The 14,086-nt window shown below is 41.0% G+C and overlaps 6 protein-coding genes across 6 annotated transcripts; 1 reads left to right on the forward strand and 5 right to left on the reverse strand.

The window, feature by feature from the left end:
- Positions 1–202: 202 nt before the first annotated feature.
- LOC117183984 (BTB/POZ domain-containing protein 9-like) lies at positions 203–1,156 on the reverse strand. The gene is made up of 2 exons (XM_033379759.1): positions 660–1,156; positions 203–607 (listed from the first exon to the last, which is right to left on the reverse strand). Exon 2 carries the CDS (start codon positions 587–589, stop codon positions 203–205), a length of 387 nt encoding a protein of 128 aa, XP_033235650.1. The 5' UTR covers positions 590–607; positions 660–1,156.
- Positions 1,157–1,257: 101 nt separating this feature from the next.
- On the reverse strand, positions 1,258–1,976 carry LOC6903597 (S-phase kinase-associated protein 1-like). The gene has a single exon (XM_002132428.2). It carries the CDS (start codon positions 1,854–1,856, stop codon positions 1,428–1,430), a length of 429 nt encoding a protein of 142 aa, XP_002132464.2. The 5' UTR covers positions 1,857–1,976; the 3' UTR covers positions 1,258–1,427.
- A 1,459-nt stretch (positions 1,977–3,435) lies between these two features.
- On the reverse strand, positions 3,436–4,683 carry LOC6903598 (BTB/POZ domain-containing protein 9-like). The gene is made up of 2 exons (XM_002132429.3): positions 4,225–4,683; positions 3,436–4,172 (listed from the first exon to the last, which is right to left on the reverse strand). The coding sequence occupies exon 2, from the start codon at positions 4,152–4,154 to the stop codon at positions 3,678–3,680; it is 477 nt and encodes a 158-aa protein (XP_002132465.3). The 5' UTR covers positions 4,155–4,172; positions 4,225–4,683; the 3' UTR covers positions 3,436–3,677.
- A 130-nt stretch (positions 4,684–4,813) lies between these two features.
- LOC117184087 (S-phase kinase-associated protein 1-like) lies at positions 4,814–5,533 on the reverse strand. The gene has a single exon (XM_033380240.1). It carries the CDS (start codon positions 5,412–5,414, stop codon positions 4,986–4,988), a length of 429 nt encoding a protein of 142 aa, XP_033236131.1. The 5' UTR covers positions 5,415–5,533; the 3' UTR covers positions 4,814–4,985.
- A 520-nt stretch (positions 5,534–6,053) lies between these two features.
- On the reverse strand, positions 6,054–6,726 carry LOC6903596 (S-phase kinase-associated protein 1-like). Its single transcript, XM_002132427.3, has one exon. It carries the CDS (start codon positions 6,656–6,658, stop codon positions 6,230–6,232), a length of 429 nt encoding a protein of 142 aa, XP_002132463.1. The 5' UTR covers positions 6,659–6,726; the 3' UTR covers positions 6,054–6,229.
- A 1,537-nt stretch (positions 6,727–8,263) lies between these two features.
- On the forward strand, positions 8,264–10,000 carry LOC117184112 (uncharacterized). The gene is made up of 2 exons (XM_033380317.1): positions 8,264–9,669; positions 9,747–10,000. Exons 1-2 carry the CDS (start codon positions 8,596–8,598, stop codon positions 9,753–9,755), a joined length of 1,083 nt encoding a protein of 360 aa, XP_033236208.1. The 5' UTR covers positions 8,264–8,595; the 3' UTR covers positions 9,756–10,000.
- Positions 10,001–14,086: the final 4,086 nt, after the last annotated feature.

The raw sequence follows: 14,086 nt of genomic DNA on the forward strand, positions 1-14,086 counted from the left end.
CTAGAAATATGTCCCGCTCGCTGGCACAGAAAGTGTCCCGTCGCAGGACTTCTTCAAGCGAAGACTTGGAAAGCATTTGGAAGGAGTCGTGTTCCAGCAGTAAGTGCTGTTTGTCCACGAAATCGAGGCATTTCAAGGTCAGGAATATGATTTAGGATTGTGAAAACGTTGCTGACGGCCAGATTCTCCTCCAGGGGTTTGGCTATTTCCGACTCGACTTCCAGCAAACCAAACCGATTGGCCAGGCCGAGAACTTGGATGATGGCATTCCTGGTCCAGTGTGGATATGGGCAGAGTGCCCGAGTAAAGGTAGCCCAGGACTATTTTGAATGCCTCCAGCGAATCCACTCCGACCGCAGAGTAGCTCGCGGAAGTAATTACTGCGCTTTCCTAGAATAATGCGGTGCGCCGGCAGGCGCTGATCCTCCACAATGAAAGACACGTCCGAGAAGTGCTCGTCCATGCACAGGCTGTTCAGGTCAGCCCAGACTTGTTCGCCAAACTCGTGCACCGGCTCGTGCTCGGCGCTGTGGCGTCTCTTAGCGGCGCCGGAAGACGTTGAGGATCCGTGGCTTGCCTGGCTGTTCATTTTCGTTCCTGGATTTATCTGTGGTGTTTATTTATATAGTTTTTGTATTCCGTACATTCTATTAACTTACTTTTTTTCGTTTTCTTTAGCAAATCGTTAGCTTTAAGCACAATTTCTCGTGGCACTCTTCAATGGAAAGTCGGCTGTGACAAAATATATCGATAGTTCGTATCGATACATTGAATAAAAGGCGATTTTATGTGCATGCCTATTTATTCTGTTTTAATCACTTATTATTCCGAGTATACATTCCGTAATATTTTTTGCTGTTGCATTTATACTCTTTCGGATATTAACAACATTTATGTAATATTTAATATTCTCCATCCAAAACCCCATCCCTATCGATTGCAGTGAGCGATGGGTCCAAGCGCGGTTTATTTAAAATTGTGACAAGTGGGAACTGAAATGCATTACGGCTGTATATCATTGGACTTTGCGAACCGAATAGTTGCAAAAACACAGATAGCCTTGTGGGGAAAAGCATGCATTGAGAGTTGGTAGCAGACATTATCGACTGTTGCAATTTTCAGAGCCAAGTTTGCTTGCTGGCAGTGTTGGAAAACATCATTTTGTTTAGAGATGGTTACGAACACTACTTTAGCATTTTGTCCATCATGCTATCTCTCTTCGCAGTAAATTTAGCAAAGTCTAATTTATTACAGCTATTGGCAATTAATATAACATTTATTCATGTGAAGCCATTGATACGAAAGTGTCGCAGTGTTTTGTGTGATTGAGGTTTTGCCCGTTCAGGCTTGGGTACAAATATTTATGTATTTGGAATGTCACATGAATAAAGTTTAGGGGCAGTCCCCTCCTCGCGCTTCTTTGCCACTCAAGCCGAAGCGTTCTTCTCGTTGAGGTTGAACATCTCGCGCAGCTCAGCGGTAGTCTTGCCTTTAATACTGTTGGCCACAGCCTTGCAGGTCACATCCACCAGACCCTTGATTTTCAGAAAATAGGCTGCCATAATCAGCTTGAAGAGTGTATCCTGGTCGACGTTGACGAAGTTCGCATCCCATTCCTGCAGCTCCGAGCTCTTCTCCGCAGCCTCTGTACCTTGCGGATCGTCCTGATGGTACTGTATCCAGTCCAGCACCATGCGCAAAATGGCGCCGGTAATGTTCGAGAGCACAACGGGCTTGCCATCGTCCACTAACCAGCTGCTCTGGAGCATAGTGCGTAGGACTTTTGAAAAATTGACTACCTTCACGTCAACAACGAAGACTTCGCCATCAGAGGACTCCAGCGCAATTCCCTGCATCTTGATTTTTCAATTTTCAGAAGAATTTAGGCACAATACGAAAATTGAATGTGAATTATGCTGGACTCTATTTGACAACTGAATAATTTCTTTGCCTTTCTATTCTGACAGCCCTATGACATTCGACTGTAAAGGAACAATTTGGCTAGACTGGACAACCAAGCAACAACTGACTTTTATGCTTGGTACAAAAATGTTAAGGAAACGTGCTCTTCGTAAAAACCCGAAAATGTCGGAGTTTGGCAGTCTCGCAGAAGCCATCAAAAGCTAGACAGAACTGCGTATAGCTCGATCGTAAGGAGTGCCTCCTCCGCCATTTTCGGAGCCCACGGCCAGAGTACTTAACCTATAATAGGAGTGAGGTTACGATGGCACGTCGATCGAGAGCATTCCTTACGATGGTCCGTCGATCGAGAGCCTTAGTGTCGGGCGTGGCGCCGCTTAGGGGGTCGGGGTCGGTCCATGGACCCCTCCTTTCTTCTTTTCTGTGCATCTCCTTTCCATCTCGTTTCTCTTTTATACGTTATTGTTAATAAACAGACATTACAAGGCAGATAATGAACGCAAAGGAGACTGCTCCTCTACTTGGGGACAGAGCCAGGGACTCTTGCAGAGCTTGTAAATTGAAATTGTGGACGCTTTGACAGCAAACGGGGGAAATCATTCATACAACAATTTGTAAAAGGGTTTAAAAATCCAAAATGACTACAGAAGGGACTCAAAGGCGCAAAGAAGCGTCCAATGAGGTGCTGAGAAATAAATATGGACTGAATTTTGTAACATTTTTAAGGAAAATTTCATCCGAAACAAATTTCAATATAAGACAATCGCTTTCAGGGTTATATAAGAGACGGAAACATACCCTTCTCCAGAATCCAATCTAATCTCTTGGGTAATCAGTCGCTCAGTCAATATGTGGGTTCCTTTCCGCCAGATGCCACACACTGCACCAGGAAGAGTGTCTGAGGGAGAGGATGAGTAAGCGCGTGGCTGGGGGTTGCGTAAGCACTAAAATGGTCAATATTAGCAATGATGTCTATGATTCTGCGCTATCGGTTTTACCTTACCTTCAAAATTGTGGATGCCACAGATCGTCCTGATATGGTGGTCGCCTCTGAGAGGGTGTTGCCGTTGCGGCAGGGATCTGCCCGATCCTGGCTGGATGGCCAGCTCTGAGAACTTGTGGGTTCCGCTCAGGAGTTTCGTCATCCAATTCCATAAAACATTGGATCTTGGAAATCGAACAAGACAAATTCTATAAAATATTTAATACAAAATGTGTATTCATCTGTAGTTATAAGAATTTAATTCGTTCAAAGAAGTTAAAGTTCAAATAAAAATATGCAATCCATTTAAATGAAAAAGAAAAGGAACAACTCGTTAAATCCTCACTCAGGCGTCGCTACTTCAAACAGTCTCCAAGTGGATCGATCGTCTAAGGAATATGGTTATATTTCCAGACTGGTGTTTAGAAGGGCTTTAAGCGTCACATCATTTAAAACGTCCAGGCGTCCGATCGCTCTTCTACTCTCTTACTCTACTCTCTACGCTCTTCTACGAGCAGAGTTCTACGAGTTTTGCTGGAGTGACGGAGATCATCGGCAGTCATCAGAGAGAGGCGCACAAGCGAGACCACCGACTTGAAGAACGCGCGCGGCTTGTTGCGACACCATTTCCTTACCGCTAGAAATATGTCCCGCTCGCTGGCACAGAAAGTGTCCCGTCGCAGGACTTCTTCAAGCGAAGACTTGGAAAGCATTTGGAAGGAGTCGTGTTCCAGCAGTAAGTGCTGTTTGTCCACGAAATCGAGGCATTTCAAGGTCAGGAATATGATTCAGGATTGTGAAAACGTTGCTGACGGCCAGATTCTCCTCCAGGGGTTTGGCTATTTCCGACTCGACTTCCAGCAAACCAAACCGATTGGCCAGGCCGAGAACTTGGATGATGGCATTCCTGGTCCAGTGTGGATATGGGCAGAGTGCCCGAGTAAAGGTAGCCCAGGACTATTTTGAATGCCTCCAGCGAATCCACTCCGATCTGTCCCTCGCACTCGGCCGTGTCACCGCAGAGTAGGTCGCGGAAGTAATTACTGCGCTTTCCTAGAATAATGCGGTGCGCCGGCAGGCGCTGATCCTCCACAATGAAAGACACGTCCGAGAAGTGCTCGTCCATGCACAGGCTGTTCAGGTCAGCCCAGACTTGTTCGCCAAACTCGTGCACCGGCTCGTGCCCGGCGCTGTGGCGTCTCTTAGCGGCGCTGGAAGACGTTGAGGATCCGTGGCTTGCCTGGCTGTTCATTTTCGTTCCTGGATTTATCTGTGGTGTTTATTTATATAGTTTTTGTATTCCGTACATTCTATTAACTTACTTTTTTTCGTTTTCTTTAGCAAATCGTTAGCTTTAAGCACAATTTCTCGTGGCACTCTTCAATGGAAAGTCGGCTGTGACAAAATATATCGATAGTTCGTATCGATACATTGAATAAAAGGCGATTTTATGTGCATGCCTATTTATTCTGTTTTAATCACTTATTATTCCGAGTATACATTCCGTAATATTTTTTGCTGTTGCATTTATACTCTTTCGGATATTAACAACATTTATGTAATATTTAATATTCTCCATCCAAAACCCCATCCCTATCGATTGCAGTGAGCGATGGGTCCAAGCGCGGTTTATTTAAAATTGTGACAAGTGGGAACTGAAATGCATTACGGCTGTATATCATTGGACTTTGCGAACCGAATAGTTGCAAAAACACAGATAGCCTTGTGGGGAAAAGCATGCATTGAGAGTTGGTAGCAGACATTATCGACTGTTGCAATTTTCAGAGCCAAGTTTGCTTGCTGGCAGTGTTGGAAAACATCATTTTGTTTAGAGATGGTTACGAACACTACTTTAGCATTTTGTCCATCATGCTATCTCTCTTCGCAGTAATTTTAGCAAAGTCTAATTTATTACAGCTATTAGCAATTAACATAACATTTATTCATGTGAAGCCATTGATACGAGAGTGTCGCAGTGTTGTGTGTGATTGAGGTTTTGCCCGTTCAGGCTTGGGTACAAATATTTGGAATGTCACATGAATAAAGTTTAGGGGCAGTTCCCCTTCTCACGCTTCTTTGCCACTCAAGCCGAAGCGTTCTTCTCGTTGAGGTTGAACATCTCGCGCAGCTCAGCGGTAGTCTTGCCTTTAATACTGTTGGCCACAGCCTTGCAGGTCACATCCACCAGACCCTTGATTTTCAGAAAATAGGCTGCCATAATCAGCTTGAAGAGTGTATCCTGGTCGACGTTGACGAAGTTCGCATCCCATTCCTGCAGCTCCGAGCTCTTCTCCGCAGCCTCTGTGTCTTGCGGATCGTCCTGATGGTATTTTATCCAGTCCAGCACCATGCGCAAAATGGCGCCGGTAATGTTCGAGAGCACAACGGGCTTGCCATCGTCCACTAACCAGCTGCTCTGGAGCATAGTGCGTAGGACTTTTGAAAAATTGACTACCTTCACGTCAACAACGAAGACTTCGCCATCAGAGGACTCCAGCGCAATTCCCTGCATCTTGATTTTTCAATTTTCAGAAGAATTTAGGCACAATACGAAAATTGAATGTGAATTATGCTGGACTCTATTTGACAACTGAATAATTTCTTTGCCTTTCTATTCTGACAGCCCTATGACATTCGACTGTGAAGGTACAATTTGGATAGTTCGTATCGATACATTGAATAAAATGCAATTTCATGTGCATGTCTATTTATTCTGTTTTAATCAATTATTATTCCGAATATACATTCCGTAATATTTTTTGCTGTTGCATTTATACTCTTTCGGATATTAGCAACATTTATGTAATATTTAATATTCTCCATCCAAAACCCCATCCCTATCGATTGCAGTGAGCGATGGGTCCAAGCGCGGTTTATTTAAAATTGTGACAAGTGGGAACTGAAATGCATTACGGCTGTATATCATTGGACTTTGCGAACCGAATAGTTGCAAAAACACAGATAGCCTTGTGGGGAAAAGCATGCATTGAGAGTTGGTAGCAGACATTATCGACTGTTGCAATTTTCAGAGCCAAGTTTGCTTGCTGGCAGTGTTGGAAAACATCATTTTGTTTAGAGATGGTTACGAACACTACTTTAGCATTTTGTCCATCATGCTATCTCTCTTCGCAGTAATTTTAGCAAAGTCTAATTTATTACAGCTATTAGCAATTAACATAACATTTATTCATGTGAAGCCATTGATACGAGAGTGTCGCAGTGTTGTGTGTGATTGAGGTTTTGCCCGTTCAGGCTTGGGTACAAATATTTGGAATGTCACATGAATAAAGTTTAGGGGCAGTTCCCCTTCTCACGCTTCTTTGCCACTCAAGCCGAAGCGTTCTTCTCGTTGAGGTTGAACATCTCGCGCAGCTCAGCGGTAGTCTTGCCTTTAATACTGTTGGCCACAGCCTTGCAGGTCACATCCACCAGACCCTTGATTTTCAGAAAATAGGCTGCCATAATCAGCTTGAAGAGTGTATCCTGGTCGACGTTGACGAAGTTCGCATCCCATTCCTGCAGCTCCGAGCTCTTCTCCGCAGCCTCTGTGTCTTGCGGATCGTCCTGATGGTATTTTATCCAGTCCAGCACCATGCGCAAAATGGCGCCGGTAATGTTCGAGAGCACAACGGGCTTGCCATCGTCCACTAACCAGCTGCTCTGGAGCATAGTGCGTAGGACTTTTGAAAAATTGACTACCTTCACGTCAACAACGAAGACTTCGCCATCAGAGGACTCCAGCGCAATTCCCTGCATCTTGATTTTTCAATTTTCAGAAGAATTTAGGCACAATACAAAAATTGAATGTGAATTATGCTGGACTCTATTTGACAACTGAATAATTTCTTTGCCTTTCTATTCTGACAGCCCTATGACATTCGACTGTGAAGGTACAATTTGGCTAGACTGGACAACCAAGCAACAACTGACTTTTATGCTTGGTCCAAAAATGTTAAGGAAACGTGCTCTTCGTAAAAACCCGAAAATGTCGGAGTATATCAGTCTCGCAGAAGCCATCGAAAGCTAGACAGAACTGCGTATAGCTCGATCGTAAGGAGTGGCTCCTCCGCCATTTTCGGAGCCCACGGCCAGAGTACTTAACCTATAATAGAAGTGGGGTTACGATGGCACGTCGATCGAGAGCATTCCGTTCGATGGCGGTGTCGCACTGTCTATACCCAATGGACCGATGGGTATGATGAGTCTGGGTGAGCAGGTGTCCTCTATTCGAGGCATGCTTTCCGGCATACGTTGGAGTGCTTGCAGCCCATGGACCAAGGAACCAAATAAATTCACTGGTGCTGCCAGTATTGGTTCAATCTTCACTGTCTTGAAGAGCATGCAAATGGAAAAGGAGGCCTCGCGGGCTATGATGAGTAACCTGTGGGTGTCCGCTGAGGCCCACACATTCAAGGAAGTGACAACTGTATTGGAAGTTTTGGCTGACCAAGGAATATGGTTTCACTATTCCAACTAAGGTCCACCGAAAAATTCTTTGCTCCACCCCCTGGTGGTGAGACATGGAAGACATAGCAGCTTTGCCGTTCTTGGCCATCTTGGCACTGATTAAAATCATTCAAAACTTGTAATACCAGGTTAGATGCCTAAATGGGCTGTACATATGAAAAGATAATAGTTTCTTGTCATATATAGAGGCATTGATTACGACGTTATGCCCAGTGTATGCCCAGATCTTCCTTTGAAGGCCGTTATTTTTGTACTCGTGTTAGTGAAAGAGTGCCCGTGGGGGAAGAGAGCTGGACAATAAGGGAGCTGGTGTCAAAAGTTGTCCGCGATGTGGTTGAGTGCGAATGTGTGAACCATATGTATCTTCCCTTAAATTCTGTTGTCTACACATTTGGCAAGGCAAAAGAGAGGCTACAGGCTTCCGGCTTGACCCTTTGACCTTGAATCAAGGAATGCGTTGTTTATAATTAAGCAATATCCTTTAAAATTCCTGTCAATTTCTATTCATTCTCAGCTTCAACGTCTAACTTATGACCCTACAATTAGTTACATATTTTTGCAATCGATCTCAGACTCGAACTCGAACAAATGCTTTCAAATAATTCTCACTACTCAATTAATTGCTAAACTATTTCTCATTCACTGAAAAGTTCTACAACTTTTGCACTGGGTTTTCTTTTTTTAATTCGCTTTTTCTGATATTTTAATCCCTTCTTCGTTTCTTCGTTTCCTTTTCTCCTACTGTTCGCCCAACTGTGAATGATTTCACTTAACGCTCTCCGGATAGAAAGAACAACAATGTTGTTAGGTTGTTTTAGTATTATAACCCTACATTTGTATTTACCTTGCTGCTAGCTTATAATTATTAGTGTTAATCTACAATTGTATTTACTATTAACGTTGTACGAAATATCGTAAGTATCCGAATAAGTATCGATATGAATAATCATCCGATAGTTCTAGTTCTGCGAACTAGAACTATGCGAGAACTAGATCGGAATAGAACCAGAGATCGGAGCTGGATTCAATGAGCACTTTTGCGGTATCAACAGGACAGAGTGGTTGGTAAAGAATTAAGTAAAATAAAATCATAAAAAGTACGAAACATCCGTGTACTTTCTGCGCCAATAACTTCAGAAGTGGGATAGTAGCCCTTTAAAGAATCTGCCTACATAAGTATTTGTCTACTGGCATCCCCGACAACGAGTATTTTCCACATTTTATAAATGGCTGAGGAAACCATGGCAAACATTGACAAAGAAAAAATTGTAGAGTGGTTGCTGGAGAAAGAGATCATTTTTCCAGCCAGCGCAACACTAAGGCAACTTCGCAAGCTTGCCATAAGTGGTGGAATGGATGAAGTTTCTGAAAGTCTGGTGAATAAATCGGATATTGAATCGGAGGAGAAAGTGTCTGAAAATGAGCAGATCGACGATATGAAAGAAGAAGAATTACTTGACGCCGCAATAAGGGTTGCTGAGAAAAAGAAGAAACTGGCTGCCTTAATGGTAATGGACAACCATGTGACCGATGACATCCGAATGGTCAAGCAACTGATTGCCCCTTTTTCTGCCAGTGAAAATGATGAAGCCTCTGAATGGGTCTTGAATTTTGAACGGATTTGCGGAGGCGTGAACGAAAGCAGCAATTTTAAGCTTCGTTGTGTGCGCATGTTGATGAAGGCGGGAACAGAGGCGGACTTGTTCATGCGTGTCGACAAATCAAAGACTTACGACGAGTTTAAAGGAAACTTCCTAAAAACTTTTGGCCGCAGCAATTCAACTGCCGACGTGGTACTCCTGTTGAAGGAAACCTTTTTCAACCCGGAGAAAAACTCCGTAATGGGATATATTCTTCGCATGGAAGAAATTGCTATGCGTGCCGACATCGAAGAGAAATTGACAGTGCAGTTCATCATTGATGGTTTTCGTGATCGATCTTCCAGTATCGCCTTATTGTATTCAGCGTCGACCATCGGAAAACTTAAGGAGCTAGCTCGACAATACGAGGCTTTGAGGAAGAGTACCCAGACGAATTTTAGGCGCACTGGGATGACTGCTTCCGGAAATGACCGGAGCCAGGCGCGCTGCTATAATTGTTCAGCACATGGCCATTATGCTTCATCGTGTCCCGCACCTAAGCGGGAGAAGGGATCGTGTTTCCAGTGTGGATCCATGCAGCACCAGGTGAAGGATTGCCAACAGAAGCCTATGTCAGCCCAGCGATCCGTGGGTACAGCCAGCAACCCGCCGATGGACGACAGAGAGGAGAACAATATTTTTGTTCCTATTGTTAATCAGGTAGGGGTATATTTTTACACTGATATAAAACGCAGGTATCAAATTAAATTTCTTTCTGGCATGTTGGACACCGGTAGCGCTATTAATTTGATGCAGCGCTCGGCGATACCTTATGAAAATTTTGATGGTGTACTAAGACCGACAGAGTATTTTGGAGTTAACGGTTCGAGAATAAGCATTTTTGGAAAAATAATTGTCAATTTAGTTTTTCATAACATTGAAAAAGAACTAATATTTTTCGTTGTACCAAACAACTATATTTCGTATAATGTCCTTCTGGGGCGCAGTTTCCTTGAAAATTATGGAATAAAATTAATTTTTGAAAATGAAATTGAAAATAGAGTATTAGTGAACAGTGACTTAGATGAAAATAGAGTATTAGTGAACAATGACTTAGATGAAAATAGAGTATTAGTGAACAGTGGCTTAGATGAAAATAGAGTATTAGTGAACAGTGACTTAGATGAAAATAGAGTATTAGTGAACAGTGACTTAGATGAAAATAGAGTATTAGTGAACAGTGACTTAGATGAAAATAGAGTATTAGTGAACAGTGACTTAGATGAAAATAGAGTATTAGTGAACAGTGACTTAGATGAAAATAGAATATTAGTGAACAGTGACTTAGATGAAAATAGAGTATTAGTGAACAGTGACTTAGATGAAAATAGAGTATTAGTGAACATTGAGAGCGACCAAATTGAAAATGTAGTATTGACAAATAGAGACAGTGAGATGATGTTATCAGATATCAATAATAATGGATTATTGAAGGATGAAAATTATGAGAATAAGATTAGTGTCCAATTGAATTGTAATAACATTGACCTTTTATTGAAAGATAACGAGCAAAAGCATATGGCAAGTGAATCATTAGAAAGAACCAACTTAGATATACCGTATATATATAGTATTGAAATAACAAAAGAAGAGGACAGCTATAATATCGACCCAAAGCGAACTGATAAAGAACGTAGTAAATTCATGGAATTGATAAAACTTAACTATTCAGACTTAACTAACATTCCAGCAATTCAACATAACTATGAAATGAACCTCAAACTTAAATCAGAAGAACCTGTACGCACTGTTCCGAGAAGACTTTCATATCAGGAGAAGAAAGAAGTAGATACCCAAATAGATGAACTATTGAAAAAAGGCTTCATAAGAGAAAGTAAATCGCCTTACAGCTCTGCAATAGTATTAGTTAAGAAAAAATCAGTGGAAAAAAGAATGTGTGTAGATTACAAACAGCTTAATAAGATTTGCATTCGTGATGGATATCCATTGCCACTAATAGACGACTGCTTAGAGAGATTAGAAGGGAACACAATTTTTACACTTTTAGATTTGAAACACAGTTATCACCAAGTAAAAGTAGCAGAAAGTTCAGTGCAGTATACAGCATTTGTCATACCTAGCGGACAATATGAATACACAAGAATGCCTTTTGGGCTTATGAATGCACCAGCAGTATTTATGAGATTTATTAATTTCATTTTACAACCATTAATTCGCGAAGGTAATGTAGTAGTTTACATGGACGATATCGCTATAGGTTCCAAGTCGTTGAACGAACATCTTATAACAGTAGGTAGAGTTTTAAGAATTCTCGCAGAATATCGACTAGAAATTAAGGTTAGTAAATGTCAATTTGGTTATGAAAGTATTGAGTTCTTGGGATATACCCTTTCTGGTAAGGGAATAAGCCCAAACTGTGAACACACAGCAACCATTAAGCATCTGCCATTGCCAAAAGATCGCCATGAAATGCAAAAGGTTTTGGGATTATTCTCTTATTTTAGGCGTTTCATTCCTGCTTACTCAAGAATAGCAAAACCATTACAAGAACTTACAAAACCTGGAACTAAGTTTGAGCTTCAAGACAAATGCATACAAATTTTTGAATATCTTCGAGAAAAACTGATTTCGTCACCAGTATTAGCTCTGTATAATCCAAATCGAGAAACAGAATTGCATTGTGATGCAAGTAGTGAAGGTTTTGGTGGAATTTTGTTGCAGAAACAAGATGACAATAAGTTTCACCCAACAGCATATTTTTCACAGAGAGCGACAAAACTAGAGGCAAGATACGAAAGTTTCAAGCTGGAAACGTTAGCTGTGATCTATTCATTGAGGAAATTTCGAATTTATTTAGAAGGGATTCCGTTTAGAATTATAACAGATTGTAACTCAGTAGTTTTATGTTTAGGAAAGGGACGTCTTCATTCAAATATCGCCAGATGGGCCATAGAGCTAGCAAATTATAATTACACTTTAAAACATCGTAGTGGAAAATATATGTCCCATGTGGACACCTTAAGTAGATATCCTTCAGCGCTTAATCAAGATTTTGAATATGAACCAATAGTGACAATTCATGAAAGTGATAACAAAGACCGAATAGTTTCCGTGATTGAGTGTGACGACATTAATCTTCAGCTTCAGATAACACAAAACAGGGACAACCATATAGGAAAATTAAAAGAACAATTGGAGCATGGACCTGTTAAGAAATTTTCATTGAGCGATGGAATTGTTTATAAAATAGGTGAGAACGACGTTGAGCTGTTTTATGTCCCAGCTGAAATGGAAACGCAAATAATCAGAAGAGTTCACGAAAACTTATGTCACTTAGGAACTGAGAAATGTATGAAAGAAATCTTAAGACATTATTGGTTCCCGAATATGAGATCTAAAATCGATTTGTTTATAGGAAATTGTTTAAATTGTATCATGTTTTCAGTCCCCACACATGCGAACAATCGAACACTTCACAATATTCCTAAGCGACCAATCCCATTCGACACCTTACACGTAGACCATTTTGGACCACTTCCCGCTGTTATATCAAAGAAGAAGCATGTATTAGTTATCATTGACGCCTTTACGAAATTTGTAAAATTGTTTTCTGTAAATACGACAAGCACTAAAGAAGTCAACACATGTTTTTCAAAGTATTTTCAATTTTATAGTCGTCCACGTAGAATTATTAGCGATAGAGGAACGTGTTTTACATCATTAGAATTTAGTAAATTTTTGTTAGAAAATAATATAGAGCACGTGAAAGTGGCAACTGCTTCACCCCAAGCGAATGGTCAGGTAGAACGGGTTAACAGAACTATGAAAGCTATGCTCGCCAAAATAACTGAGCCAATAAATCACGAAGATTGGAGCAAACTTTTAATAAAGGCTGAATATGCAATTAATAACTCAGTCCATTCGACCACGAAAGAATTGCCTTCAGTGTTGTTATTCGGAGTCCAACAGAGGGGTTGTAATATTGACGCGTTAACAGAATACTTAGATGATAAACAAGACCGAACTCAAAGCGATTTAGAATCAGTACGTAAGAAATCTTTGGATAAAATCGAGCATTGTCAGCAGAAGTGTGAAGAGTATTTTGAAAGGAATCACAAAAATCATATTGAGTTCTTGGAAGGCGATTTCGTTGTAATGAGAAACATTGACACCACAATAGGTACAAATAAAAAATTTGTTCCGAAGTACAGGGGTCCGTACATCATCAAGAAGGTATTGCCGAACGACAGATATGTGTTAAATGACATTGAAAACTGCCAAATAAGCCAAATCCCGTATGAGGGCATTATAGAGGCATGCCGATTAAGGAAATGGGCAGATTGGCGTAATCAGTGTGAAAGTGACCCCTACTTAAATAGTTAACAAAATATATATATACACATATAATTAAAATTACTCTTAATTACATATTTACGATCGAGGGCGATCTAATTGTCAGGATGGCCGAGCTGTTAGGTTGTTTTAGTATTATAACCCTACATTTGTATTTACCTTGCTGCTAGCTTATAATTATTAGTGTTAATCTACAATTGTATTTACTATTAACGTTGTACGAAATATCGTAAGTATCCGAATAAGTATCGATATGAATAATCATCCGATAGTTCTAGTTCTGCGAACTAGAACTATGCGAGAACTAGATCGGAATAGAACCAGAGATCGGAGCTGGATTCAATGAGCACTTTTGCGGTATCAACAGGACAGAGTGGTTGGTAAAGAATTAAGTAAAATAAAATCATAAAAAGTACGAAACATCCGTGTACTTTCTGCGCCAATAATGTTATCATTTAATACTTATTTTTTCCTGTCATTTAATTTCTTTTGCACTTCTTTCTGGTTTTCTTTCGCCTTTGATGCTGCTACGGATAGAAAGGAGACTGCCACTGCGACAGCGGGATACTGTTGTTTCCTCTCAGAATCCGACCCGGTTTTATGGTTCTTTGTTTTCGCGCCAAATGCTTGGAACGCGCTGCCAAATAGAAAATCATCATAATTTCCCTTTATTACCAGAGTTTTTACCCATTTGCCAGAGTAGTTGTTGTATGCTTTTTATGGACAAACTTCCACTGAACTGATGCCTTTGTTGTTGCTGTTC

This window comes from Drosophila pseudoobscura, chromosome 4 (genome assembly GCF_009870125.1).
Source record: "Drosophila pseudoobscura strain MV-25-SWS-2005 chromosome 4, UCI_Dpse_MV25, whole genome shotgun sequence".
In the NCBI taxonomy this organism is placed as follows: Eukaryota; Metazoa; Arthropoda; class Insecta; order Diptera; family Drosophilidae; genus Drosophila; species Drosophila pseudoobscura.

Bases quoted from the DNA above. Each gene is read 5' to 3' on its own strand.
- LOC117183984 (XM_033379759.1), bottom strand. From the start codon at position 589: ATGAACAGCCAGGCAAGCCACGGATCCTCAACGTCTTCCGGCGCCGCT.
- LOC6903597 (XM_002132428.2), bottom strand. From the start codon at position 1,856: ATGCAGGGAATTGCGCTGGAGTCCTCTGATGGCGAAGTCTTCGTTGTT.
- LOC6903598 (XM_002132429.3), bottom strand. From the start codon at position 4,154: ATGAACAGCCAGGCAAGCCACGGATCCTCAACGTCTTCCAGCGCCGCT.
- LOC117184087 (XM_033380240.1), bottom strand. From the start codon at position 5,414: ATGCAGGGAATTGCGCTGGAGTCCTCTGATGGCGAAGTCTTCGTTGTT.
- LOC6903596 (XM_002132427.3), bottom strand. From the start codon at position 6,658: ATGCAGGGAATTGCGCTGGAGTCCTCTGATGGCGAAGTCTTCGTTGTT.
- LOC117184112 (XM_033380317.1), top strand. From the start codon at position 8,596: ATGGCTGAGGAAACCATGGCAAACATTGACAAAGAAAAAATTGTAGAG.